The sequence below is a fragment of the Notolepis coatsorum genome (assembly GCF_963971535.1).
Source record: "Notolepis coatsorum genome assembly, chromosome: 19".
Classification (NCBI taxonomy): Eukaryota; Metazoa; Chordata; class Actinopteri; order Aulopiformes; family Paralepididae; genus Notolepis; species Notolepis coatsorum.
This window is the reverse complement of record NC_140183.1, coordinates 16,935,419-16,962,352: the sequence shown is the minus strand read 5'-3', so window position 1 is coordinate 16,962,352 and position 26,934 is coordinate 16,935,419. Positions and strand designations below refer to the sequence as shown.

Below are 26,934 nucleotides of genomic sequence, written 5' to 3'. Positions count from 1 at the left end.
GAAAGCGCTTAATTTTCTAAAGTAAAACTGTCTACCAACCTAATACATCTGTAACATTATCTTCATTATGCATCATCAAACATATTTTCATTTCACAAGTTAAACATAGCCACTCTGAACATATTTCCTCCCTCAATGAAGCACTAGGAAGCAAAGAACGATCATCAATGACAGCGAGTATATGAACTTAATCATTTCCCACTGCCCTCTTCACGCTCAGAAGGAAATATCGCATCTCTTCATCGTGGTTAGCAAAACCAAACACCTTAGAAACACATTTCACAAGTCAGAAACTATAGAAATGATCCCTGAAAGTATAGTCTTGACCACTCAATCAGTTAGGACAGGGAGCTGTACACAGGAACATCATCTTCACTTACGGCTGTTTCTGTTCATGATTATAACGCACATATCGATCAGAGGAAGATACAACACAACTTCATAGAATACTATTACACTACTGAATACAGCATAGCATTGTTGTTAAAAAACAGCCTTGCTGTTTAAGAAAGAATTGCTGATCTTAATCATTCAAGAGGTGTAACCAATCAAACAGCAGTCAAAACAACAGGCGCGAGAAATTAAATGGTGTTCATTGATGGATCATATTGGTAAGAATGCTAACAATAACAAAGTCAATGATTTCAATGTTTAAATCTGAAAAATATATTCATCATTCTAAAATGTTTCCATTACAGTTGTAGTGATTGTAATTTACCAGACAACCAATGTAAGAGCTAAAAGATATAACCCCACTCCCAAGCCAGTCCCACCTCCATGAAGCATCATAGCTGAAAGCGCTTAATTTTCTAAAGTAAAACTGTCTACCAACCTAATACATCGGTAACATTATCTTCATATGCATCATCAAACATATTTTCATTTCACAAGTTAAACATAGCCACTCTGAACATATTTCCTCCCTCAATGAAGCACTAGGAAGCAAAGAACGATCATCAATGACAGCGAGTATATGAACTTAATCATTTCCCACTGCCCTCTTCACGCTCAGAAGGAAATATCGCATCTCTTCATCGTGGTTAGCAAAACCAAACACCTTAGAAACACATTTCACAAGTCAGAAACTATAGAAATGATCCCTGAAAGTATAGTCTTGACCACTCAATCAGTTAGGACAGGGAGCTGTACACAGGAACATCATCTTCACTTACGGCTGTTTCTGTTCATGATTATAACGCACATATCGATCAGAGGAAGATACAACACAACTTCATAGAATACTATTACACTACTGAATACAGCATAGCATTGTTGTTAAAAAACAGCCTTGCTGTTTGAGAAAGAATTGCTGATCTTAATCATTCAAGAGGTGTAACCAATCAAACAGCAGTCAAAACAACAGGCGCGAGAAATTAAATGGTGTTCATTGATGGATCATATTGGTAAGAATGCTAACAATAACAAAGTCAATGATTTCAATGTTTAAATCTGAAAAATATATTCATCATTCTAAAATGTTTCCATTACAGTTGTAGTGATTGTAATTTACCAGACAACCAATGTAAGAGCTAAAAGATATAACCCCACTCCCAAGCCAGTCCCACCTCCATGAAGCATCATAGCTGAAAGCGCTTAATTTTCTAAAGTAAAACTGTCTACCAACCTAATACATCTGTAACATTATCTTCATATGCATCATCAAACATATTTTCATTTCACAAGTTACACATAGCCACTCTGAACATATTTCCTCCCTCAATGAAGCACTAGGAAGCAAAGAACGATCATCAATGACAGAGAGTATATGAACTGAATCATTTCCCACTGCCCTCTTCACGCTCAGAAGGAAATATCGCATCTCTTCATCGTGGTTAGCAAAACCAAACACCTTAGAAACACATTTCACAAGTCAGAAACTATAGAAATGATCCCTGAAAGTATAGTCTTGACCACTCAATCAGTTAGGACAGGGAGCTGTACACAGGAACATCATCTTCACTTACGGCTGTTTCTGTTCATGATTATAACGCACATATCGATCAGAGGAAGATACAACACAACTTCATAGAATACTATTACACTACTGAATACAGCATAGCATTGTTGTTAAAAAACAGCCTTGCTGTTTGAGAAAGAATTGCTGATCTTAATCATTCAAGAGGTGTAACCAATCAAACAGCAGTCAAAACAACAGGCGCGAGAAATTAAATGGTGTTCATTGATGGATCATATTGGTAAGAATGCTAACAATAACAAAGTCAATGATTTCAATGTTTAAATCTGAAAAATATATTCATCATTCTAAAATGTTTCCATTACAGTTGTAGTGATTGTAATTTACCAGACAACCAATGTAAGAGCTAAAAGATATAACCCCACTCCCAAGCCAGTCCCACCTCCATGAAGCATCATAGCTGAAAGCGCTTAATTTTCTAAAGTAAAACTGTCTACCAACCTAATACATCTGTAACATTATCTTCATATGCATCATCAAACATATTTTCATTTCACAAGTTAAACATAGCCACTCTGAACATATTTCCTCCCTCAATGAAGCACTAGGAAGCAAAGAACGATCATCAATGACAGCGAGTATATGAACTTAATAATTTCCCACTGCCCTCTTCACGCTCAGAAGGAAATATCGCATCTCTTCATCGTGGTTAGCAAAACCAAACACCTTAGAAACACATTTCACAAGTCAGAAACTATAGAAATGATCCCTGAAAGTATAGTCTTGACCACTCAATCAGTTAGGACAGGGAGCTGTACACAGGAACATCATCTTCACTTACGGCTGTTTCTGTTCATGATTATAACGCACATATCGATCAGAGGAAGATACAACACAACTTCATAGAATACTATTACACTACTGAATACAGCATAGCATTGTTGTTAAAAAACAGCCTTGCTGTTTGAGAAAGAATTGCTGATCTTAATCATTCAAGAGGTGTAACCAATCAAACAGCAGTCAAAACAACAGGCGCGAGAAATTAAATGGTGTTCATTGATGGATCATATTGGTAAGAATGCTAACAATAACAAAGTCAATGATTTCAATGTTTAAATCTGAAAAATATATTCATCATTCTAAAATGTTTCCATTACAGTTGTAGTGATTGTAATTTACCAGACAACCAATGTAAGAGCTAAAAGATATAACCCCACTCCCAAGCCAGTCCCACCTCCATGAAGCATCATAGCTGAAAGCGCTTAATTTTCTAAAGTAAAACTGTCTACCAACCTAATACATCGGTAACATTATCTTCATATGCATCATCAAACATATTTTCATTTCACAAGTTAAACATAGCCACTCTGAACATATTTCCTCCCTCAATGAAGCACTAGGAAGCAAAGAACGATCATCAATGACAGCGAGTATATGAACTTAATCATTTCCCACTGCCCTCTTCACGCTCAGAAGGAAATATCGCATCTCTTCATCGTGGTTAGCAAAACCAAACACCTTAGAAACACATTTCACAAGTCAGAAACTATAGAAATGATCCCTGAAAGTATAGTCTTGACCACTCAATCAGTTAGGACAGGGAGCTGTACACAGGAACATCATCTTCACTTACGGCTGTTTCTGTTCATGATTATAACGCACATATCGATCAGAGGAAGATACAACACAACTTCATAGAATACTATTACACTACTGAATACAGCATAGCATTGTTGTTAAAAAACAGCCTTGCTGTTTGAGAAAGAATTGCTGATCTTAATCATTCAAGAGGTGTAACCAATCAAACAGCAGTCAAAACAACAGGCGCGAGAAATTAAATGGTGTTCATTGATGGATCATATTGGTAAGAATGCTAACAATAACAAAGTCAATGATTTCAATGTTTAAATCTGAAAAATATATTCATCATTCTAAAATGTTTCCATTACAGTTGTAGTGATTGTAATTTACCAGACAACCAATGTAAGAGCTAAAAGATATAACCCCACTCCCAAGCCAGTCCCACCTCCATGAAGCATCATAGCTGAAAGCGCTTAATTTTCTAAAGTAAAACTGTCTACCAACCTAATACATCTGTAACATTATCTTCATATGCATCATCAAACATATTTTCATTTCACAAGTTACACATAGCCACTCTGAACATATTTCCTCCCTCAATGAAGCACTAGGAAGCAAAGAACGATCATCAATGACAGAGAGTATATGAACTGAATCATTTCCCACTGCCCTCTTCACGCTCAGAAGGAAATATCACATCTCTTCATCGTGGTTAGCAAAACCAAACACCTTAGAAACACATTTCACAAGTCAGAAACTATAGAAATGATCCCTGAAAGTATAGTCTTGACCACTCAATCAGTTAGGACAGGGAGCTGTACACAGGAACATCATCTTCACTTACGGCTGTTTCTGTTCATGATTATAACACACATATCGATCAGAGGAAGATACAACACAACTGCATAGAATACTATTACACTACTGAATACAGCATAGCATTGTTGTTAAAAAACAGCCTTGCTGTTTGAGAAAGAATTGCTGATCTTAATCATTCAAGAGGTGTAACCAATCAAACAGCAGTCAAAACAACAGGCGCGAGAAATTAAATGGTGTTCATTGATGGATCATATTGGTAAGAATGCTAACAATAACAAAGTCAATGATTTCAATGTTTAAATCTGAAAAATATATACATCATTCTAAAATGTTTCCATTACAGTTGTAGTGATTGTAATTTACCAGACAACCAATGTAAGAGCTAAAAGATATAACCCCACTCCCAAGCCAGTCCCACCTCCATGAAGCATCATAGCTGAAAGCGCTTAATTTTCTAAAGTAAAACTGTCTACCAACCTAATACATCGGTAACATTATCTTCATATGCATCATCAAACATATTTTCATTTCACAAGTTAAACATAGCCACTCTGAACATATTTCCTCCCTCAATGAAGCACTAGGAAGCAAAGAACGATCATCAATGACAGCGAGTATATGAACTTAATCATTTCCCACTGCCCTCTTCACGCTCAGAAGGAAATATCGCATCTCTTCATCGTGGTTAGCAAAACCAAACACCTTAGAAACACATTTCACAAGTCAGAAACTATAGAAATGATCCCTGAAAGTATAGTCTTGACCACTCAATCAGTTAGGACAGGGAGCTGTACACAGGAACATCATCTTCACTTACGGCTGTTTCTGTTCATGATTATAACGCACATATCGATCAGAGGAAGATACAACACAACTTCATAGAATACTATTACACTACTGAATACAGCATAGCATTGTTGTTAAAAAACAGCCTTGCTGTTTGAGAAAGAATTGCTGATCTTAATCATTCAAGAGGTGTAACCAATCAAACAGCAGTCAAAACAACAGGCGCGAGAAATTAAATGGTGTTCATTGATGGATCATATTGGTAAGAATGCTAACAATAACAAAGTCAATGATTTCAATGTTTAAATCTGAAAAATATATTCATCATTCTAAAATGTTTCCATTACAGTTGTAGTGATTGTAATTTACCAGACAACCAATGTAAGAGCTAAAAGATATAACCCCACTCCCAAGCCAGTCCCACCTCCATGAAGCATCATAGCTGAAAGCGCTTAATTTTCTAAAGTAAAACTGTCTACCAACCTAATACATCTGTAACATTATCTTCATATGCATCATCAAACATATTTTCATTTCACAAGTTACACATAGCCACTCTGAACATATTTCCTCCCTCAATGAAGCACTAGGAAGCAAAGAACGATCATCAATGACAGAGAGTATATGAACTGAATCATTTCCCACTGCCCTCTTCACGCTCAGAAGGAAATATCGCATCTCTTCATCGTGGTTAGCAAAACCAAACACCTTAGAAACACATTTCACAAGTCAGAAACTATAGAAATGATCCCTGAAAGTATAGTCTTGACCACTCAATCAGTTAGGACAGGGAGCTGTACACAGGAACATCATCTTCACTTACGGCTGTTTCTGTTCATGATTATAACGCACATATCGATCAGAGGAAGATACAACACAACTTCATAGAATACTATTACACTACTGAATACAGCATAGCATTGTTGTTAAAAAACAGCCTTGCTGTTTGAGAAAGAATTGCTGATCTTAATCATTCAAGAGGTGTAACCAATCAAACAGCAGTCAAAACAACAGGCGCGAGAAATTAAATGGTGTTCATTGATGGATCATATTGGTAAGAATGCTAACAATAACAAAGTCAATGATTTCAATGTTTAAATCTGAAAAATATATTCATCATTCTAAAATGTTTCCATTACAGTTGTAGTGATTGTAATTTACCAGACAACCAATGTAAGAGCTAAAAGATATAACCCCACTCCCAAGCCAGTCCCACCTCCATGAAGCATCATAGCTGAAAGCGCTTAATTTTCTAAAGTAAAACTGTCTACCAACCTAATACATCTGTAACATTATCTTCATTATGCATCATCAAACATATTTTCATTTCACAAGTTAAACATAGCCACTCTGAACATATTTCCTCCCTCAATGAAGCACTAGGAAGCAAAGAACGATCATCAATGACAGCGAGTATATGAACTTAATCATTTCCCACTGCCCTCTTCACGCTCAGAAGGAAATATCGCATCTCTTCATCGTGGTTAGCAAAACCAAACACCTTAGAAACACATTTCACAAGTCAGAAACTATAGAAATGATCCCTGAAAGTATAGTCTTGACCACTCAATCAGTTAGGACAGGGAGCTGTACACAGGAACATCATCTTCACTTACGGCTGTTTCTGTTCATGATTATAACGCACATATCGATCAGAGGAAGATACAACACAACTTCATAGAATACTATTACACTACTGAATACAGCATAGCATTGTTGTTAAAAAACAGCCTTGCTGTTTAAGAAAGAATTGCTGATCTTAATCATTCAAGAGGTGTAACCAATCAAACAGCAGTCAAAACAACAGGCGCGAGAAATTAAATGGTGTTCATTGATGGATCATATTGGTAAGAATGCTAACAATAACAAAGTCAATGATTTCAATGTTTAAATCTGAAAAATATATTCATCATTCTAAAATGTTTCCATTACAGTTGTAGTGATTGTAATTTACCAGACAACCAATGTAAGAGCTAAAAGATATAACCCCACTCCCAAGCCAGTCCCACCTCCATGAAGCATCATAGCTGAAAGCGCTTAATTTTCTAAAGTAAAACTGTCTACCAACCTAATACATCGGTAACATTATCTTCATATGCATCATCAAACATATTTTCATTTCACAAGTTAAACATAGCCACTCTGAACATATTTCCTCCCTCAATGAAGCACTAGGAAGCAAAGAACGATCATCAATGACAGCGAGTATATGAACTTAATCATTTCCCACTGCCCTCTTCACGCTCAGAAGGAAATATCGCATCTCTTCATCGTGGTTAGCAAAACCAAACACCTTAGAAACACATTTCACAAGTCAGAAACTATAGAAATGATCCCTGAAAGTATAGTCTTGACCACTCAATCAGTTAGGACAGGGAGCTGTACACAGGAACATCATCTTCACTTACGGCTGTTTCTGTTCATGATTATAACACACATATCGATCAGAGGAAGATACAACACAACTGCATAGAATACTATTACACTACTGAATACAGCATAGCATTGTTGTTAAAAAACAGCCTTGCTGTTTGAGAAAGAATTGCTGATCTTAATCATTCAAGAGGTGTAACCAATCAAACAGCAGTCAAAACAACAGGCGCGAGAAATTAAATGGTGTTCATTGATGGATCATATTGGTAAGAATGCTAACAATAACAAAGTCAATGATTTCAATGTTTAAATCTGAAAAATATATACATCATTCTAAAATGTTTCCATTACAGTTGTAGTGATTGTAATTTACCAGACAACCAATGTAAGAGCTAAAAGATATAACCCCACTCCCAAGCCAGTCCCACCTCCATGAAGCATCATAGCTGAAAGCGCTTAATCTTCTAAAGTAAAACTGTCTACCAACCTAATACATCTGTAACATTATCTTCATATGCATCATCAAACATATTTTCATTTCACAAGTTACACATAGCCACTCTGAACATATTTCCTCCCTCAATGAAGCACTAGGAAGCAAAGAACGATCATCAATGACAGAGAGTATATGAACTGAATCATTTCCCACTGCCCTCTTCACGCTCAGAAGGAAATATCACATCTCTTCATCGTGGTTAGCAAAACCAAACACCTTAGAAACACATTTCACAAGTCAGAAACTATAGAAATGATCCCTGAAAGTATAGTCTTGACCACTCAATCAGTTAGGACAGGGAGCTGTACACAGGAACATCATCTTCACTTACGGCTGTTTCTGTTCATGATTATAACGCACATATCGATCAGAGGAAGATACAACACAACTTCATAGAATACTATTACACTACTGAATACAGCATAGCATTGTTGTTAAAAAACAGCCTTGCTGTTTGAGAAAGAATTGCTGATCTTAATCATTCAAGAGGTGTAACCAATCAAACAGCAGTCAAAACAACAGGCGCGAGAAATTAAATGGTGTTCATTGATGGATCATATTGGTAAGAATGCTAACAATAACAAAGTTAATGATTTCAATGTTTAAATCTGAAAAATATATTCATCATTCTAAAATGTTTCCATTACAGTTGTAGTGATTGTAATTTACCAGACAACCAATGTAAGAGCTAAAAGATATAACCCCACTCCCAAGCCAGTCCCACCTCCATGAAGCATCATAGCTGAAAGCGCTTAATTTTCTAAAGTAAAACTGTCTACCAACCTAATACATCTGTAACATTATCTTCATATGCATCATCAAACATATTTTCATTTCACAAGTTACACATAGCCACTCTGAACATATTTCCTCCCTCAATGAAGCACTAGGAAGCAAAGAACGATCATCAATGACAGAGAGTATATGAACTGAATCATTTCCCACTGCCCTCTTCACGCTCAGAAGGAAATATCGCATCTCTTCATCGTGGTTAGCAAAACCAAACACCTTAGAAACACATTTCACAAGTCAGAAACTATAGAAATGATCCCTGAAAGTATAGTCTTGACCACTCAATCAGTTAGGACAGGGAGCTGTACACAGGAACATCATCTTCACTTACGGCTGTCTCTGTTCATGATTATAACACACATATCGATCAGAGGAAGATACAACACAACTGCATAGAATACTATTACACTACTGAATACAGCATAGCATTGTTGTTAAAAAACAGCCTTGCTGTTTGAGAAAGAATTGCTGATCTTAATCATTCAAGATGTGTAACCAATCAAACAGCAGTCAAAACAACAGGCGCGAGAAATTAAATGGTGTTCATTGATGGATCATATTGGTAAGAATGCTAACAATAACAAAGTCAATGATTTCAATGTTTAAATCTGAAAAATATATTCATCATTCTAAAATGTTTCCATTACAGTTGTAGTGATTGTAATTTACCAGACAACCAATGTAAGAGCTAAAAGATATAACCCCACTCCCAAGCCAGTCCCACCTCCATGAAGCATCATAGCTGAAAGCGCTTAATTTTCTAAAGTAAAACTGTCTACCAACCTAATACATCTGTAACATTATCTTCATATGCATCATCAAACATATTTTCATTTCACAAGTTACACATAGCCACTCTGAACATATTTCCTCCATCAATGAAGCAAAGAACGATCATCAATGACAGAGAGTATATGAATTGAATCATTTCCCACTGCCCTCTTCACGCTCAGAAGGAAATATCTCATCTCTTCATCGTGGTTAGCAAAACCAAAAACATTAGAAACACATTTCACAAGTCAGAAACTATAGAAATGATCCCTGAAAGTATAGTCTTGACCACTCAATCAGTTAGGACAGGGAGCTGTACACAGGAACATCATCTTCACTTATGGCTGTTTCTGTTCATGATTATAACGCACATATCGATCAGAGGAAGATACAATACAACTTCATAGAATACTATTACACTACTGAATACAGCATAGCATTGTTGTTAAAAAACAGTCTTGCTGTTTGAGAAAGAATTGCTGATCTTAATCATTCAAGAGGTGTAACCAATCAAACAGCAGTCAAAACAACAGGCGCGAGAAATTAAATGGTGTTCATTGATGGATCATATTGGTAAGAATGCTAACAATAACAAAGTCAATGATTTCAATGTTTAAATCTGAAAAATATATTCATCATTCTAAAATGTTTCCATTACAGTTGTAGTGATTGTAATTTACCAGACAACCAATGTAAGAGCTAAAAGATATAACCCCACTCCCAAGCCAGTCCCACCTCCATGAAGCATCATAGCTGAAAGCGCTTAATTTTCTAAAGTAAAACTGTCTACCAACCTAATACATATGTACATTATCTTCATATGCATCATCAAACAGTATTTGCATTTCACAAGTTACACATAGCCACTCTGAACATATTTCCTCCATCAATGAAGCAAAGAACGATCATCAATGACAGAGAGTATATGAATTGAATCATTTCCCACTGCCCTCTTCACGCTCAGAAGGAAATATCTCATCTCTTCATCATGGTTAGCAAAACCAAAAACATTAGAAACACATTTCACAAGTCAGAAACTATAGAAATGATCCCTGAAAGTATAGTCTTGACCACTCAATCAGTTAGGACAGGGAGCTGTACACAGGAACATCATCTTCACTTATGGCTGTTTCTGTTCATGATTATAACGCACATATCGATCAGAGGAAGATACAACACAACTTCATAGAATACTATTACACTACTGAATACAGCATAGCATTGTTGTTAAAAAACAGTCTTGCTGTTTGAGAAAGAATTGCTGATCTTAATCATTCAAGAGGTGTAACCAATCAAACAGCAGTCAAAACAACAGGCACGAGAAATTAAATGATGTTCATTGATGGATCATATTGGTAAGAATGCTAACAATAAAAAGTCAATGATTTCAATGTTTAAATCTGAAAAATATATTCATCATTCTAAAATGTTTCTATTACAGTTGTAGTGATTGTAATTGACCAGACAGCCAATGTAAGAGCTAAAAGATATAACCCCACTCCCGAGCCAGTCCCACCTCCATGAAGCATCATAGCTCAAAGCGCTTAATTTTCTAAAGTAAAACTGTCTAGTGTCTACTAACCTATCTAATAATAATACATCTGTAACATTATCTTCATATGCATCATCAAACAGTATTTCCATTTCACAAGTTACACATATCGATCAGAGGAAGATACAACACAACTTCATAGAATACTATTAGTACTAATGCAGGATAGAGGACTTCTACCATGGCTACTACTGTAGTACTAATGCAGGATGGAGGACTTCTACCATGACTACCACTGTAGTACTAATGCAGGATGGAGGACTTCTACCATGACTACTACTGTAGTACTAATGCAGGATGGATGACTTCTACCATGACTACTACTGTAGTACTAATGCAGGATAGATGACTTCTACCATGGCTACTACTGTAGTACTGATGCAGGATGGAGGACTTCTAGCATGTCTACCACTGTAGTACTAATGCAGGATAGATGACTTCTACCATGGCTACTGATATTGATTTGATATTTTTTATTTTCGTGTCTTACATACAGATGTATGCCCAGCCCATATGGGCTTACAAGACACATAACAATAAGTATATAATAATATACTTTACCAATTACTTAACAAATTACATAGACCAAGATGGCCATAAAAAAAGAAAAATACAAGAAAATACAATAAAACGTAATATAACACAAGCTGTACTCAATGTAAATAAACAGAAAAACAGAAAAACAAGGTGAATTCAAATACAATTATATAGGATACAGTGTGTTTTGTCTCAGGTGCCATGCCTTCTCCAAAAATCCTGCAAAACCGAAGATGTCCTCCACAAAAAAACAACTCAACATACAGCTCTCAGACTGCCAAAACAAATCTGGGTTTGCAATTTGAATTTTTTCAAATAAAGCCCTCCTCAAAGTGGTGTACAAAGGGCAATAAAAAACAAAATGATATTCATCCTCCACCACTCCCAGATCACACAGAACACACAGCCGCTCCTCCTCAGGTTTACCCTGGAATCTACCCACTTCCACAGCCAATGGCAGGGTGCCAGACCTCAACTGGGCACACAGAGACCTCCGTCTTCTCTTTAAGTTTAACATTACATAAGGTTCAGTAAAATACTCATTTTTAATTGCAATATATTTTCTAAGTTTAGGTTTTTTCAAAATCTCCACCTTCCACTTATCCTGATGGATTGTTGATAATTTTGTTTTAATTATGTGAACCTTACACTGCAAATTGTTCATAAAAATCATACTCAAGTCAGTAGAAGAAAAAATCATAGACATCTCTCTTGACCAGGGATGACCGTGTGCTCTGTCCCAATTAAAAATCTTTTTAGTCACCCTGCCATTTGGCAGCTGGACCAGGCGGTTCCATAACCTCACCATTTCACCCTTTTGCTTGACCAAGCAAGAATCCCACCCCATGTCCCCTTCTATAGCCCCTTTTGGTGTGTATTTATGGACTCCTAAAAAGTATCTTATGGCCCGGTTCTGGATCGCATTACATTCAGGAGCATCATCAAAACCCCATACTCCAGCAGCATAAAACAAAACAGAACCCACCATTGAATCAAATAATTGTGTATATGTTGAAAACCCAAGGTCAGTGCACACTTTCATTTTACTCAACACGCCCCCTAGCGCCCTTCCTGCTGACTCAGACATTATTTTCCTTCCTTCTATGAAGCACATGTACTCATTAAAGGTAAAACCAAGATATTTATAAGAATGTGTGTAAATCAGAGGCGTTGGTCCAAATTGAAACTTATGACTACTCTGCTGTTCGTGTTTTTTCCTAAAGTGCATAATCTGTGTTTTTTCACTGTTAATCGCAAGTCTCCATTTCATGCACCAAGAACTCATAATATTCAACATGTTTTGTAAATTTGCTTCATTTTCTGCAAACAAAACAATATCATCAGCGTACAATAAAATACTTAGGATTATATTATCTATTGGAATACCAAGATTGGCTTGCTTGATTTCTTGCGCCAGGTCATTAACATAAAGGGCGAATAAAGTAGGAGAAAGCACATCTCCCTGTTTTACACCGAATGGTGTGGGGAACCAGCCGGTCCTAACATCATTCAGCTGCAGACAGGCAGATGGGGCCTTATACAGGCTTTTGATAGCCTTATAAAATAGTCCATCAATACCAGAACAGATTAATTTATAGTCCAAAAGCTCTCTATTAATCCAGTCAAAGGCTTTTTTAAAGTCAACAAAACAAACAAATGTATTCTTGCCCTCGTCCAATCTGGCTCTCACCACCGATGATAAAACAAAAACATGATCAATACAAGCTCTCTTAGCCCTAAACCCATTCTGCTCATCCACCAACATTTCATTATATTCTAAGTATTTATTTAATCTATTATTAAGAACACTTGAGTATAATTTATAAACTGTACTGATCAAACTAATACCTCTGTAATTTAGTGGGACTCTAGGGTCAGCTTTTGCAGATTTGGGGATGGGCTTAATAATGGACTTGTTCCATATCGAGGGGATGGTGCCTGTGTTAAAACAAGTTTGATATAAACAGTGTAATACTAACTACTACTGTAATACTAATGCAGGATAGATGCAGGATAGAGGACTTCTACCATGTTGTTGAGCATATTTGAATTGGTGGACAAAGTCATGTGTCTGCTCCTGTATGACATCACAGCGTGCATGCGTACAACAGACAAGGTGTTTGATATAAAAGAGCATGCGCATAAAATAAACGGTCTCTTAGCCCAGACCAAAGTCCATGTGGTCATGTCTTTTTCTGTATACGTCGAATGCTAGCTAGGATGTTAGCAAACTACTTTGGTTGACTGTACACGTGGAGACTTCTGCTGACAAAAATCTCTCACGCAACACATGTCTACCACTACTCGCCAATGAAGCAAGTTTGTTAAGTTGTTGTAAGTAACATGATGAACTCTCTTTTTCTAGCTCCAGCCACTGTTTCTCCTCAGTGTGTCTGACCTGCTTCTGGCCCTCAGCTGGCTTATAGGAGCTGCACTCTTCACCCAGGACTGTGACAGCCACACTGACTGCTACCATCTGCACACCGTTGAACAGGTAGGAGCCTTCCTATCGTCAAGATGGCGTGACATTCTCTGATACTGGAAGTGCGGCACACCCTCCCCCCAGACAAACACTAGGAAATCCATAGGTCCTGATGGATTTGCAAAAAATATATTTTAAAGATAAATCAAATCAAATCAAATGTATTTGTAAAGCCCGCAATCACAGTTAATGTCCCCATGGGCCGGACAAGTCTTCTTTAAACAAGTCAAGAGGAAATATCACAATAAATGAAATGGGTCAGAACATTCAGTAGCTCTTTGGGCTGATGCACCGTGTCAGTCTGACCTACTACAGCCCCGTTCCCCGTACCTGGTTCAACTAAGTCGATCAAGATGTCATTATCCAGCTTCAGTTAACCCGATGTTTGAAGCCGGGATTTTCCTGTTCCTCGAAGGTGGATTCAGTCTCGTTAACTCAAGCCAGACTTGAGACCCAGGATAAATGCGCGTGCCCGCCTCAGCCGAGAAGGCAGCAAGTGTCGAGAGCAGAGATCCTGATTCTCTAGCGGCATTGATTGATTAATTGATTTAAAACTTTAGTAACATATTGCAGTACGGCTCAATCGCCTCGCCGACAAGTTAAATGCGTTATCTATAGGCTAATTTTAAGTCCCTCATTACCTCAATCAATCAGATTATATTTCTTTAAACTTGCCTGCTGGATTGAATAATCAAATGAGATCTTGCTAGCGAAAATAATTAGTAAAACTGTTATACAGAATAACGATACGGCTCCCTTACCCATTGATTGATGTATGGTCGATCTTTTACTTATCTTCTCTGTGGTGTAACGGGTTCTTCTTTTGACTTTCACGCAGACGACCGGGGTTCGAAACCCAGTCGTCCCCTTCCTTTTGCAATATAGGAATAATTCAATTTGGTGCACGTTGAGAGCTATATAAAGAATGACATCCTCAATGCATGTAGATTTATAATATTTTAACTTAAAACCAGGCTACCTTTGCGTATAATAATTAATATTATATTCAAAAAAATTATATTGGAAACACGGGGTTTCGAACACCAGTCGCTGGGTTGCCAGGATTGAGCACTACCGCTGAGCCACTGTGCCAGATGGGATAAATTCATTGTTTATACATTAATGAACGAGAGACCCGTGTTTAGAATATTCTTTATTTTGTTGTTGTTGCACCGAGCGAGCGCCACGGTATATAACATGCATTATTTAGGACAAAGTGAATTTAGTATCAGCATTTTGGGTCTATTTTACATTTCAAAAGACCCCTCTGGAAGAATGGAGCACAAAAACGTAATTCAGAATGGTATAACGCAGATCCTAGACTGTGGGAATAATTTCAGGAAACGCGCTGTCACTCCTTTGCGGGGGCGTGGCGATGGTTGATCCGGCTAACTTGAACTTAAACCCTGCTTTCGACCAGGCTCAAACTTTTGGATCTGTTGTCATGGTGATTTGGAAAATCCAGGTCCGGGGAGCCGGAAAGTCCGGCTTAAGTCAGACTTAACCGAAAGTTATCCGGCTAACTCAGTTATCCAGGTACGGGGAACGGGGCCCAGTTCCAGAAGGTCTGGACCGCTCATTTGTGATGCTCCACATTGGGAATATTGTTTGAATAATCTCTGTTGACACCAACGTTTGCAGCGAAACGACATGCCGTGAGAAAATGGGCCAGATAAATAAGTTTGTTGTGAGCAACTTCTAGGTTGAGTTGGTCGTGGGCGCTGCAGGCCATGTTTTTTGTAGTTGTTGTTGTTGTTGTTGTTGTTGTTGTTGTTGTTGTTGTTGTTGTTGTTGTCTTCTTCACAGGGTTTCCATCTACTCTGTTAATGTCACCGTGGGAAACCAGGCAGAAAGGAATGTCCTTTATAGTTTTAATCATCAGTTAGGACACTGAAGACTGGGGAATTGTGATTGTGGGACGGACAAATAAATGACTATGGTATCATGTGTAGAGCTGTGCACCAAGTTCAACTGGGGTGAGGTGTTGGTGGCAAACACTTTACTAAAACACATCTATTATACAGTATAACTGTATTCCTAATGACTTATTAGTGTGTTTTATATGTGGGCTCTGCCAATTCAAGTCTCCCCACACATCAGACCAAAAAGAAAGAATTTAAAAAGTACAACACCAAGTGGGACTCTTTTACCTAGAGGGTGCTATTTGATGACATTACAGATTCTATCTTCTTCTATCTTCTTCTTCTATCCCCAGTTGCTATTGCATGTACATATTTGTGTTTTATTACACGTATATGTACATACAGTACATACCAACTATTTTGCCTGTTTTATTCGACATCCATCAATCATCCATAGCAACACTATAGGATCCCCCCTTGAACGGCCCTCCTAAGATTTCTCTCCTCCACATTGCCTGTGGTGCTTTTTTCCTATTGCTAGGTTTTTAGTGGGTTTTTCCTTACCTTCGCTGGGGTATGTCTGGGAGTGTTGCATTTTTTTATTATAATTTTTTTCATTCTTTCCAAAAGAAAAGAGGCCTAGAAGCGTGGCTAACGCTAATGGCACGCATACCAGAGGCTAACTGCCTACGAAAACAGGCACAGAGGCACTGAAAGAGGATTTCACCCATCTAATGAACACACTAGACTAGACAAATATCAAGATGTATCCATCAGTGGACCAATTGCATGCTTTTGCAGAGGACAAGAAGCCTTCAGTCGACTCCTTCAGACATTAAGCACCCCCCACAGCCCAAATGGAACGATAAAAAATAATAAAAAAAAAATATATATAATTATATATATATATATATATATTTTTTTTTTTGCCGACTAATAGTCAACTAACGGCAAATTTTGGCCAATCATAGTCGACTATCCAAATCCTTAGTCGGGGACAGCCCTAGTTTAATCGTTTTTCTTTTTTCTTTTGACATTTCCTCAGAATTCTGTCTAGGAATTGTCCATGGCTTTAATGACCATTGTTAGACCACCATTACAATGTTCAGTTCTAAACATCTCTTTTTTAAATGCTATAACTGTGCAGACTTATTTTAAGTTAGCATACTATTTTTTTCCCATTTTCAATTCTTGTTTTTTTAGAGTGAGCTCTTTATACAAGGCTTAAGGCTTCTTTCTTTCTTTTTTTTCCCGGTTCGATTCCGGCCCCTCCCGGCAGTGCGTCGAAGTGTCCTTGAGCAAGACATTTACCCACTAACTACTCCTGATGAGCGGGTTGGCACCTTGCATGGTTGCCTCTGTGAATGTAAATGAATGTAATAAAAGCACTATATAAATGCAGTCCATTTACCATCAAGTATCTACAGTATGTGTATACATCCAAATTGTATATATTCAAATAAATTACAGGTTGCATCTTTAAATTAATGTTTATGATCCACACACATGGCTGAAATCTAATCATTCGTTTTCTACCTCACCAGATTCTGTTCATGGCCTCGTTCTTCTACACTCTGAACTACGTGTGGTCGCTGTATTCCTGGATCAGGAGGAAGTTCTACTGCGGTCTTACTGGATGCCCTGTACAGGTAACAGCACCAAGAGAAACACTGTTAGCAAGCGAGTTGTTTACAAGCACAACTTCCACTAGACTAGTAGGAACAGCCAGAGAACTATATAAGGAAACAACTTCCACTAGACTTGTAGGAACAACTAGAGAACTATATGAGGGAACAACATCCACTAGACTAGTAGGAACAACCAGAGAACTATATGAGGGATCGAATCCGGCTGTCAGCGTTGCCTCCGGCTTGGCCGGCCGTCATACTGGCTCAATTGGCAGAGTCAGCGGGAGGGAAGCCGGTAGGTGGTAATCTGGTCGTTGTAAACAGCGACTCCTACAGGTCGGTCAGGGCGCCTGCACAGCGAGGAAGGGAGATGGTGAGGGTAGTGTGAGCCTCCCACACGCTACACCTCACCAATGAGAGTCCGCGCTGGCAGGTGAAAAGAAGTGGCTGGCTGACTCCGCATGTATCGGAGGGGACATGCGATAGTATCTATCAACCCTCCCTAGACCGACCAGTGGGGGGCACATGCGAGCAACGACCAGGAAGGGGAGGGGGGAATTGTCACGACTAAATTAAGATGGGAGGAAAACACAGAAAAACAGGAGGAGAAAAAGTGGATTAAAAAAAATAACTATATGAGGGAACAACATCCACAAGACTAGTAGGAACAACCAGATAACTATATGAGGGAACAACATCCACTAGACTAGTAGGAACAACCAGAGAACCCCCCTCCCTGTAGTTCGCCCAGGCCACCCAAGGGGGCGCTCCCCACAGTTTGGGAGCCACTGCTCCAAGCACATGTAAACATCAACAACCCATTTACAATAGCCATATCCCAACTATGAGAAATCGGAATATGATCTGGTGATATTATACAGATACGAGCCAGGAAACTACTTCCACATGAATGCCTTATCCCGTTTACTGTTGGGTCATGTCCTCCTGCAGGACCCTAAAGGGTTAACCATTACCACCAGTAGTCCAAATGTAACAGTAACATGTACAATGTACAAGTGATTAAATGTGATATTGTAGTGCTGATAGACGGGAGTTGGAGGCGATGTGGCAAAGCTGAATGTAATCCCTTTAATATTCATCAGCACAAACAAAACACAAGCTCAGTACGTTACTGGAAAAGCTAGAATGAATGCCGGTGGCAGGAGGTGCCACACCCTAAATCGTTCGGGGGGAACTAATGTTCCAAACAACAGTTCTGTGTGAATTATGTACAATCACTACACAAGCCCCCCCAGAATTCACCCATAGTCAAAATGAACCGGTTCGGTACGGATACGTGTACCTTTACACCCCTAGTAGTAAGTCATGCTGGTATAAATATACTATGGTAGTAAGTAATGCTGGTATAAATATACTATGGTAGTAAGTGATGCTGGTATAAATATACTATGGTAGTAAGTCATGCTGGTATAAATATACTATGGTAGTAAGTCATGCTGGTATAAATATACTATGGTAGTAAGTGATGCTGGTATAAATATACTATGGTAGCAAGTCATGCTGGTATAAATTTAAATATACTATGGTAGTAAGTCATGCTGGTATAAATATACTATGGTAGTAAGTCATGCTGGTATAAATATACTATGGTAGTAAGTCATGCTGGTATAAATATACTATGGTAGTCATGCTGGTATAAATATACTATGGTAGTAAGTGATGCTGGTATAAATATACTATGGTAGTCATGCTGGTATAAATATACTATGGTAGTAAGTGATGCTGGTATAAATATACTATGGTAGCAAGTCATGCTGGTATAAATTTAAATATACTATGGTAGTAAGTCATGCTGGTATAAATATACTATGGTAGTAAGTCATGCTGGTATAAATATACTATGGTAGTAAGTCATGCTGGTATAAATATACTATGGTAGTCATGCTGGTATAAATATACTATGGTAGTAAGTCATGCTGGTATAAATATACTATGGTAGTAAGTCATGCTGGTATAAATATACTATGGTAGTCATGCTGGTATAAATATACTATGGTAGTAAGTCATGCTGGTATAAATATACTATGGTAGTAAGTCATGCTGGTATAAATATACTATGGTAGTCATGCTGGTATAAATATACTATGGTAGTAAGTCATGCTGGTATAAATATACTATGGTAGTAAGTCATGCTGGTATAAATATACTATGGTAGTCATGCTGGTATAAATATACTATGGTAGTAAGTCATGCTGGTATAAATATACTATGGTAGTAAGTCATGCTGGTATAAATATACTATGGTAGTCATGCTGGTATAAATATACTATGGTAGTAAGTCATGCTGGTATAAATATACTATGGTAGTAAGTCATGCTGGTATAAATATACTATGGTAGTCATGCTGGTATAAATATACTATGGTAGTAAGTCATGCTGGTATAAATATACTATGGTAGTAAGTGATGCTGGTATAAATATACTATGGTAGTACGTCATGCCGTTCCGTTCTACATCTTCTGGCCGCCTCAGACCCATCTGAGCTCCGAGCTCTGGGAGGGTCATCAAAGAGAAGCAGGCTATTCTCGGTCCTCGCTCCACAATAGTGGAACGAACTTCCCACCACAGTCAGGACAGCCGAAACACGACCAATCTTTCGCGGTTGACTAAAAACACACTTCTTCAATCAATATCTGAAATGAAGGGGAGAAAAAGAAAATAACCATAGTATTTTACTATCATGCACTTTTCCCACTAAATAATGTTCCTTCCTTGTCTATATTACTAACTACTACTAATATGTCTCTACTACTATGCACTCAACACTGCAGAACCCAAGTTTAAACACCGTTTGATGAACATTGTTACTCAGCTGAAAGAGTTGTACCACGTCAGCTAAATGACAAAAATTTAGAAATGTAAATGTCATGCTGGCCAGTGGTATAACTACCGTATTATGAGTAGGTAACTAGGTACGGGATAAATTCAGATATATAGATATAATATCTACATGTATACAGGTATGTGAACAGGGATATAGGCAGATATATTAACAGTTGTGAATATGCTTCATGTGAATTCTGAGCTTTGTTTCATCCCTGTAGTCTCTCATCGCACCTGCCTCTCATGTCCTCTGTTGTGTTTTAAGTACCCCGCCAGGGTGACGGCCGGCACCAGAATCGCTGCACTTGTTTCAGGGTAAGCATGGAACTTTATATCACGGTGTCTTCAATCAATATCTGAAATTAAAAAAAAAAAAAAACAGGAAAAAAAACTCTTACTGTCTTCTACTATCATGCACTCTTCCACTAAATAATCTTTCTTGTCTATATTACTACTACTATACTATGTATCTACTACTATGCACTCAACACTGCAGCACCCAAGTTTCAACACTGTTTGATGTTGTACCCTTCCTGCTGACTTATATTCAGAGTTAATTATATTGTTTACACAGTTTTTTTTTATTAAAACATATTTTGACTGTACTATAATTGTATTACCTCTCTTGTATTGTATTGTAGTCTTCTACTATTACCCTGCCAATACCTGTACCTCCCCTCCCCATGCTGCTATGACAATTTCCCCAAGGGGATCAATAAAGGAATATCTTATCTTATCATATCCTATCTTATACAATGGGTGATAACCATGGTCAGTCTGAAATCATCACCGCCATGATACCTTGTTTTGTAAGGGGAGTGCAGTGGATGACATTGAAATGGAGGAAATTCCCATTTCTTAGTTTCGTCCGTCCTTCCTCTTCTTGCAGGGTGTTTCCTGTGCTGCTAATGGTGCCAGTGTTCATACAAGGAAACATGGGTCACTGCTACACCAACGCCAGCCAGCCCTTCAGGTAGGTGTGAAGCATGTGTAGAGAAATGTTTCCTAGCAGCTGAATGGGTGCCCCGCCCCACCTCTTCTTCAGTGGTACCGCCCCACCTCTTCTTCAGTGGTAAAACCAGAATAGGCATTGGGTTTGTGGCGCTCAAAGTGCCAAAAAGGTTTGTGGGAAATGGCACAATGCTGGACAACAACACCACCAGGTCCAGAGGACCGAGTGTCTCCCTGCTGGACAACAACACCACCAGGTCCAGAGGACCGAGTGTCTTCCTGCTGGACAACAACACCACCAGGTCCAGAGTGCTCCCTGCTGGACAACAACACCACCAGGTCCAGAGGACAGAGTGCTCCCTGCTGGACAACAACACCACCAGGTCCAGAGGACAGAGTGCTCCCTGCTGGACAACAACACCACCAGGTCCAGAGGACAGAGTGTCTCCCTGCTGGACAACAACACCACCAGGTCCAGAGGACAGAGTGTCTCCCTGCTGGACAACAACACCACCAGGTCCAGAGGACAGAGTGTCTCCCTGCTGGACAACAACACCACCAGGTCCAGAGGACAGAGTGTCTCCCTGCTGGACAACAACACCACCAGGTCCAGAGGACAGAGTGTCTCCCTGCTGGACAACAACGCCACCAGGTCCAGAGGACAGAGTGTCTCCATGCTGGACAACAACACCACCAGGTCCAGAGGACAGAGCGCCCCCTGCTGGACAACAACACCACCAGGTCCAGAGGACAGTGTGCTCCCTGCTGGACAACAGCACCACCAGGTCCAGAGGACAGAGTGCTCCCTGCTGGACAACAACACCACCAGGTCCAGAGGACAGAGTGCTCCCTGCTGGACAACAACACCACCAGGTCCAGAGGACAGAGTGTCGCCCTGCTGGACAACAACACCACCAGGTCCAGAGGACCGAGTCTCCCTGCTGGACAACAACACCACCAGGTCCAGAGGACAGAGTGCTCCCTGCTGGACAACAACACCACTTTCCGACAACGGCCTTGAACTGGTCATGAGTCCGGAGCTCCACCCCTGTAGCCACACTGCCGAATATTAAAATATATATATTTTAATGTTTGATATTATTACTAAAACATCTCATTTCTTTACCATGCTTTGCAGGTGTCTCCTGATCCACACAGACCTTACATCACAGCGGTGGGACCATGAGGCCAAAGTCTGCCACTTTGTTCATATCTATCGCATTGCTATCTTCCTCTGTGCCTTCCTCCTCACTCTTGTTGGCATTGTGGTGAGTTACATGTAAACACTTATGGATATCATACAACATATCATACAATATATACAACATATCATACAACACATCATACAACATATACAATATATCATACAACATATCATACAATATATACAATACATCATACAACATATCATACAACATATACAATATATCATACAACATATCATACAACATATAGCGGTTCATCAAGAAAACAGCTCCAACCAATCACTGCTCCCAGCGGTTCATCAAGAAAACAGCTCCAACCGTGTATCCCCCCCCACCCCACCCTCATCCACCTCCACTGGCTTCCAGTCAAGTCCCGCATCAATTTCAAGATCCTCCTCATCACCTACAAAGCCCTTCACTCCCTTGCCCCCCGGTACCTAGCTGACCTCCTCCGGTATACATCCCGCCCCGGAGGCTGCGGTCTCCTCTCTATCCCCACCACCAACACGCGGACTGTTGGTCCCAGAGCCTTCTCTGTGGCCACACCCACCCTCTGGAACTCACTCCCTCCAAACATCCGTAGTGCTACATCCCTGCACTCCTTCAAATCCCAACTCAAAACCCACCTCTTCACCAAATTTGTAAATGACTCTGCCTGATTTCCCCTTTTTCGTTTTTTTTCCATTCTTTCCTTTTGATTATTATTTTGTTGTTACGTTGTTCCCTGTTCCCCTCCCTTAGCTGCCCCCTCCTGTTAAGCGCCTTGGGTTTCCTGAAAGGCACTATATAAATGTAAGATATATATTTTTTTATCCACTTTTTCTCCTTATTTTTTCTCCCATCCCAATTTCGCCTCGCCAATTCTCCCTTCAATTCTTCCCTCCCCTGTCTCGAAAGTTGCTAGACTATGCCTCCCACTGGTCGGCTGCAGTGGTCCAAGCCTTGCATCACGTGTCCCCTCCGGTACACGAGGTGGCAGCTGTCGCATCTTTTCACCTGAACAGCGTGATCTCTCAGTGGCGAGGAGTAACGCGTGGGAGGCTCACGCTGCCCCCGATACTTCCTGATTCTGCTGTACAGAGCACCAACCGACCTGTAGGAGTCGCTGTCCACAACGTCCAATCCGGCTTTCCCACCCCTAACACTGCCAATTGTGTTAGTATGAACGACCGGCCAAGCCGGTAGCAACGCAGAGAGCTGGGCTCGATACCAGCATCTCCTGCGTTAGTGGCAAGCGCATTGCCCACTGCGCCACTCAGCCGCCCTAAATTTACGATATTATTATTATTATTATCTGCTTTAAAGAACCAGAACGTCTAGTTTTTACTTTGTGATTTCTACATGTGGTAAAATACACAAGATGCAACAACCAGAACAGCAGCTTTTCTGACTGAAATTACCTCAGATAAGCTTCTTAAATGATCTGTCCATTTAAAGAAACACGTCAACATTATGGGAAATGCACTTACCGACTCAAGACAAGAAGATAGATACCAATTTCCTCTCTTTGCATTCAGTAGAAAGCTATCCGGCTGCAAGCTAGCCTAGCTCAGCTCAAATTAATGGAAGCGGATACAGACCTATAGCTTAAAACTCAGAGAGAGGTGCTTTTGGCCAAAAATGTGGCTAGCTGGTCCGTATCCGCTTCCATTCATTTGTGCTGAGCTTTCTACTGAACGCACAGAGAGGCCATTGGTATCTATCTTCCTGTCTGACTCTGGAGAAGACGGTAAGTGCATTTCCCATCATGTTTGCGTGTTCCTTCAACATGGCTAATAACTTCAACAACAACCCATAGTGAGCTTTACTATCTAATAATAGCGATCATTTTGTGAGACTGGGTGTTCACTTTTTAGAACTGTAGGTATCTCTTTTTGGAAATAGCCTCCACTTAGTACACTGCATATCTGCACAGACATGCTGCAGATCCACAACCTGTATGACCTTTCCCAGGTGCTCATGGGGAAGGCCCGCCGCATTCACAGGCGTGTCGTGACCTCCGGTGGTTACCTAGGCGACCAACAGTGGGCCTCCTTCCGAGTGGTGGACAGACGAATGCTTCTCTACCCCTCCGTCTTCCTGTTCTGCTGGGGCCCAGGTACGTCCAAGGAGAATCACAATGCTGTTGTGTTCTTTGCCAGTTTCCTTGCTTCCGGTTATCAAATGACTTGTTATTTCAGTACTTGTTATGTTTGACAACATACTGTAACTGTATACTGTGGTGTAGAGCCCAACCGATTAATTCATGATGGCCTATCACTGACATAATCGGTATTCACGTATATCTTGGCCGATATGAAAATAATTGAACATAATGCAGAGAAGACTTCTTGGGGTCATTTAGAAATGGTGTCATCACAGTTTGTCATCGTTTACATGTAACTCAGTCACACAATACTCAGTCATTGTTTACAATACTCTCAGCAGCACTGTCTGCATGAATCTCATCACTAGCTTGATAGATTAGAGAATATGTGGTTTAAAGTTTAAAGTTAGTAGAGAGGACACCAGACGTCTAGCTTGATAGAGTAGAGAATACGTGGTTTAAAGTTAGTAGAGAGGACATCAGACGTCTAGCTTGATAGAGTAGAGAATACGTGGTTTAAAGTTAGTAGAGAGGACACCAGACGTCTAGCTTGATAGAGTAGAGAATACGTGGTTTAAAGTTAGTAGAGAGGACATCAGACGTCTAGCTTGATAGAGTAGAGAATACGTGGTTTAAAGTTAGTAGAGAGGACACCAGACGTCTAGCTTGATAGAGTAGAGAATACGTGGTTTAAAGTTAGTAGAGAGGACATCAGACGTCTAGCTTGATAGAAGAGAATACGTGGTTTAACGTTAGTAGAGAGGACATCAGACGTTTGACTTGATAGAGTAGAGAATACGTGGTTTAACGTTAGTAGAGAGGACATCAGACGTTTGGCTTGATAGAGTAGAGCTGTGCTTTAGCAAAACACTTAACCCCATAATTGCTCCCGATGAGCAAGTTGCCACCTTGCATGGCCGCCTCCACCCTCGGTGTGTGAATGTGTGACATGTTGTAGAGCGCTTTGGATAAAAGCGTTATTATGAATGCAGTCCATTAGAATTTAACATGCCAATAATGTGCTTATGAGTAAAACCTCAAGTGTTACCAGAAGGAACTTTTGAACTACAACATTATTAAAAAACTTGATTTCACTATTTGAGCTTTTGTCTCCCAGCCGTCTACCTAGCGACTATGGAACTGGCGCGGCCAGAAGCCGTCCACGGACTTGTTGGAGTTATTCTCTACATATCTCAGGTAGGAGAGCCATATTGTGGTAACTCTGTCGATGCGGTAATAGTAAGTTAACCCTTGTGTGGTGTTCTGGTCTGTGGGACCCATTTTCAATGGGTTTACCAAAAGAGAAATGATACAATGAATCATTGAGCCATAAAATGGTAGAATGAATTCACACTGTGCATCCTGTACACATTTACATTACATGATGTGGTGTTCGGGTCCATGTATGTGAAAACAAGTAAATGTGCTAAAAGGTTGAATTGTGTTCCTCCACTGTCTGCCTTCACCTTGTTTCATTTATATTGTTCAAGATAAACATGATTTATTCCATTCATTCAGTTTTTAAATCTCAACACCAGCCCTGTGAACTTTGGGTGAGTAACAAAAACACCAACACCACACGAGGGTTAACTGATTGATTGTCTTGATGGAGGGCATTGGGGGGCTGAGGTTCTGTCTCCTCAGTCTCTCTCTCTCTCTCTCTCTCTCTCTCTCTCTCTCTCTCTCTCTCTCTCTCTCTCTCTCTCTCTCTCTCTCTCTCTCTCTCTCTCTCTCTCTCTCTCTCTCTCTCTCTCTCTCTCTCTCTCTCACTCTCTCTCTCTCTCTCTCCTCTAGGCCTTCACCTCATCCTCGCAGGGCCTCCTCAACTGCTTAGTCTACGGATGGACTCACAAGCACTTCCGCGCCGCTGGCAGGAGGACGTCGCTGAGAGACGTGGACACCCAGACGCCTCTTCTCCAGTCTCAAAAGAGAGGTTATCAGACCGTGCGCACGACAGGATAGGACAGGACCGGACCCCGCCCCGCAGGAACTACGGCGCCACGTGACCTGACGGACCGAGCTGAATGGCAGCAGGTGTTTTCCTGTTCACCTGCAAACGTTTTTGGAACGTGAGGGGAAAGCACCTCGGGTCTCATTGTGACTGTGGAGAAGTGGGCTGGGGCCGAGACTGTGGGCAGAGGAAGGTCGGGGGAGGGGAGGGGAGGGGATTTACGACAAGAGGAAGAGGTGCCGCGAAAACAGGATCTGAAAAAAGGTGTTCTTGGTTGTTTTATATTGGTATAAATAGGCTCCC

General features: G+C 39.9%; 1 protein-coding gene across 1 annotated transcript in view; it reads left to right on the top strand.

Moving 5' to 3' along the window:
- The window catches only part of tmem116 (transmembrane protein 116), a gene marked incomplete at both ends in the record, with an annotated part of 306,519 nt that extends 279,877 nt beyond the window's left edge, over positions 1-26,642 (top strand). Inside the window, 8 exons of the mRNA XM_084336554.1 lie at positions 13,988-14,116; positions 17,511-17,615; positions 20,704-20,753; positions 21,328-21,411; positions 22,528-22,657; positions 24,548-24,692; positions 25,798-25,877; positions 26,475-26,642. Coding sequence (XP_084192680.1) covers positions 13,988-14,116; positions 17,511-17,615; positions 20,704-20,753; positions 21,328-21,411; positions 22,528-22,657; positions 24,548-24,692; positions 25,798-25,877; positions 26,475-26,642 — 891 coding nt within the window. The remainder of the gene's footprint in view (positions 1-13,987; positions 14,117-17,510; positions 17,616-20,703; positions 20,754-21,327; positions 21,412-22,527; positions 22,658-24,547; positions 24,693-25,797; positions 25,878-26,474) is intronic.
- Positions 26,643-26,934: the final 292 nt, after the last annotated feature.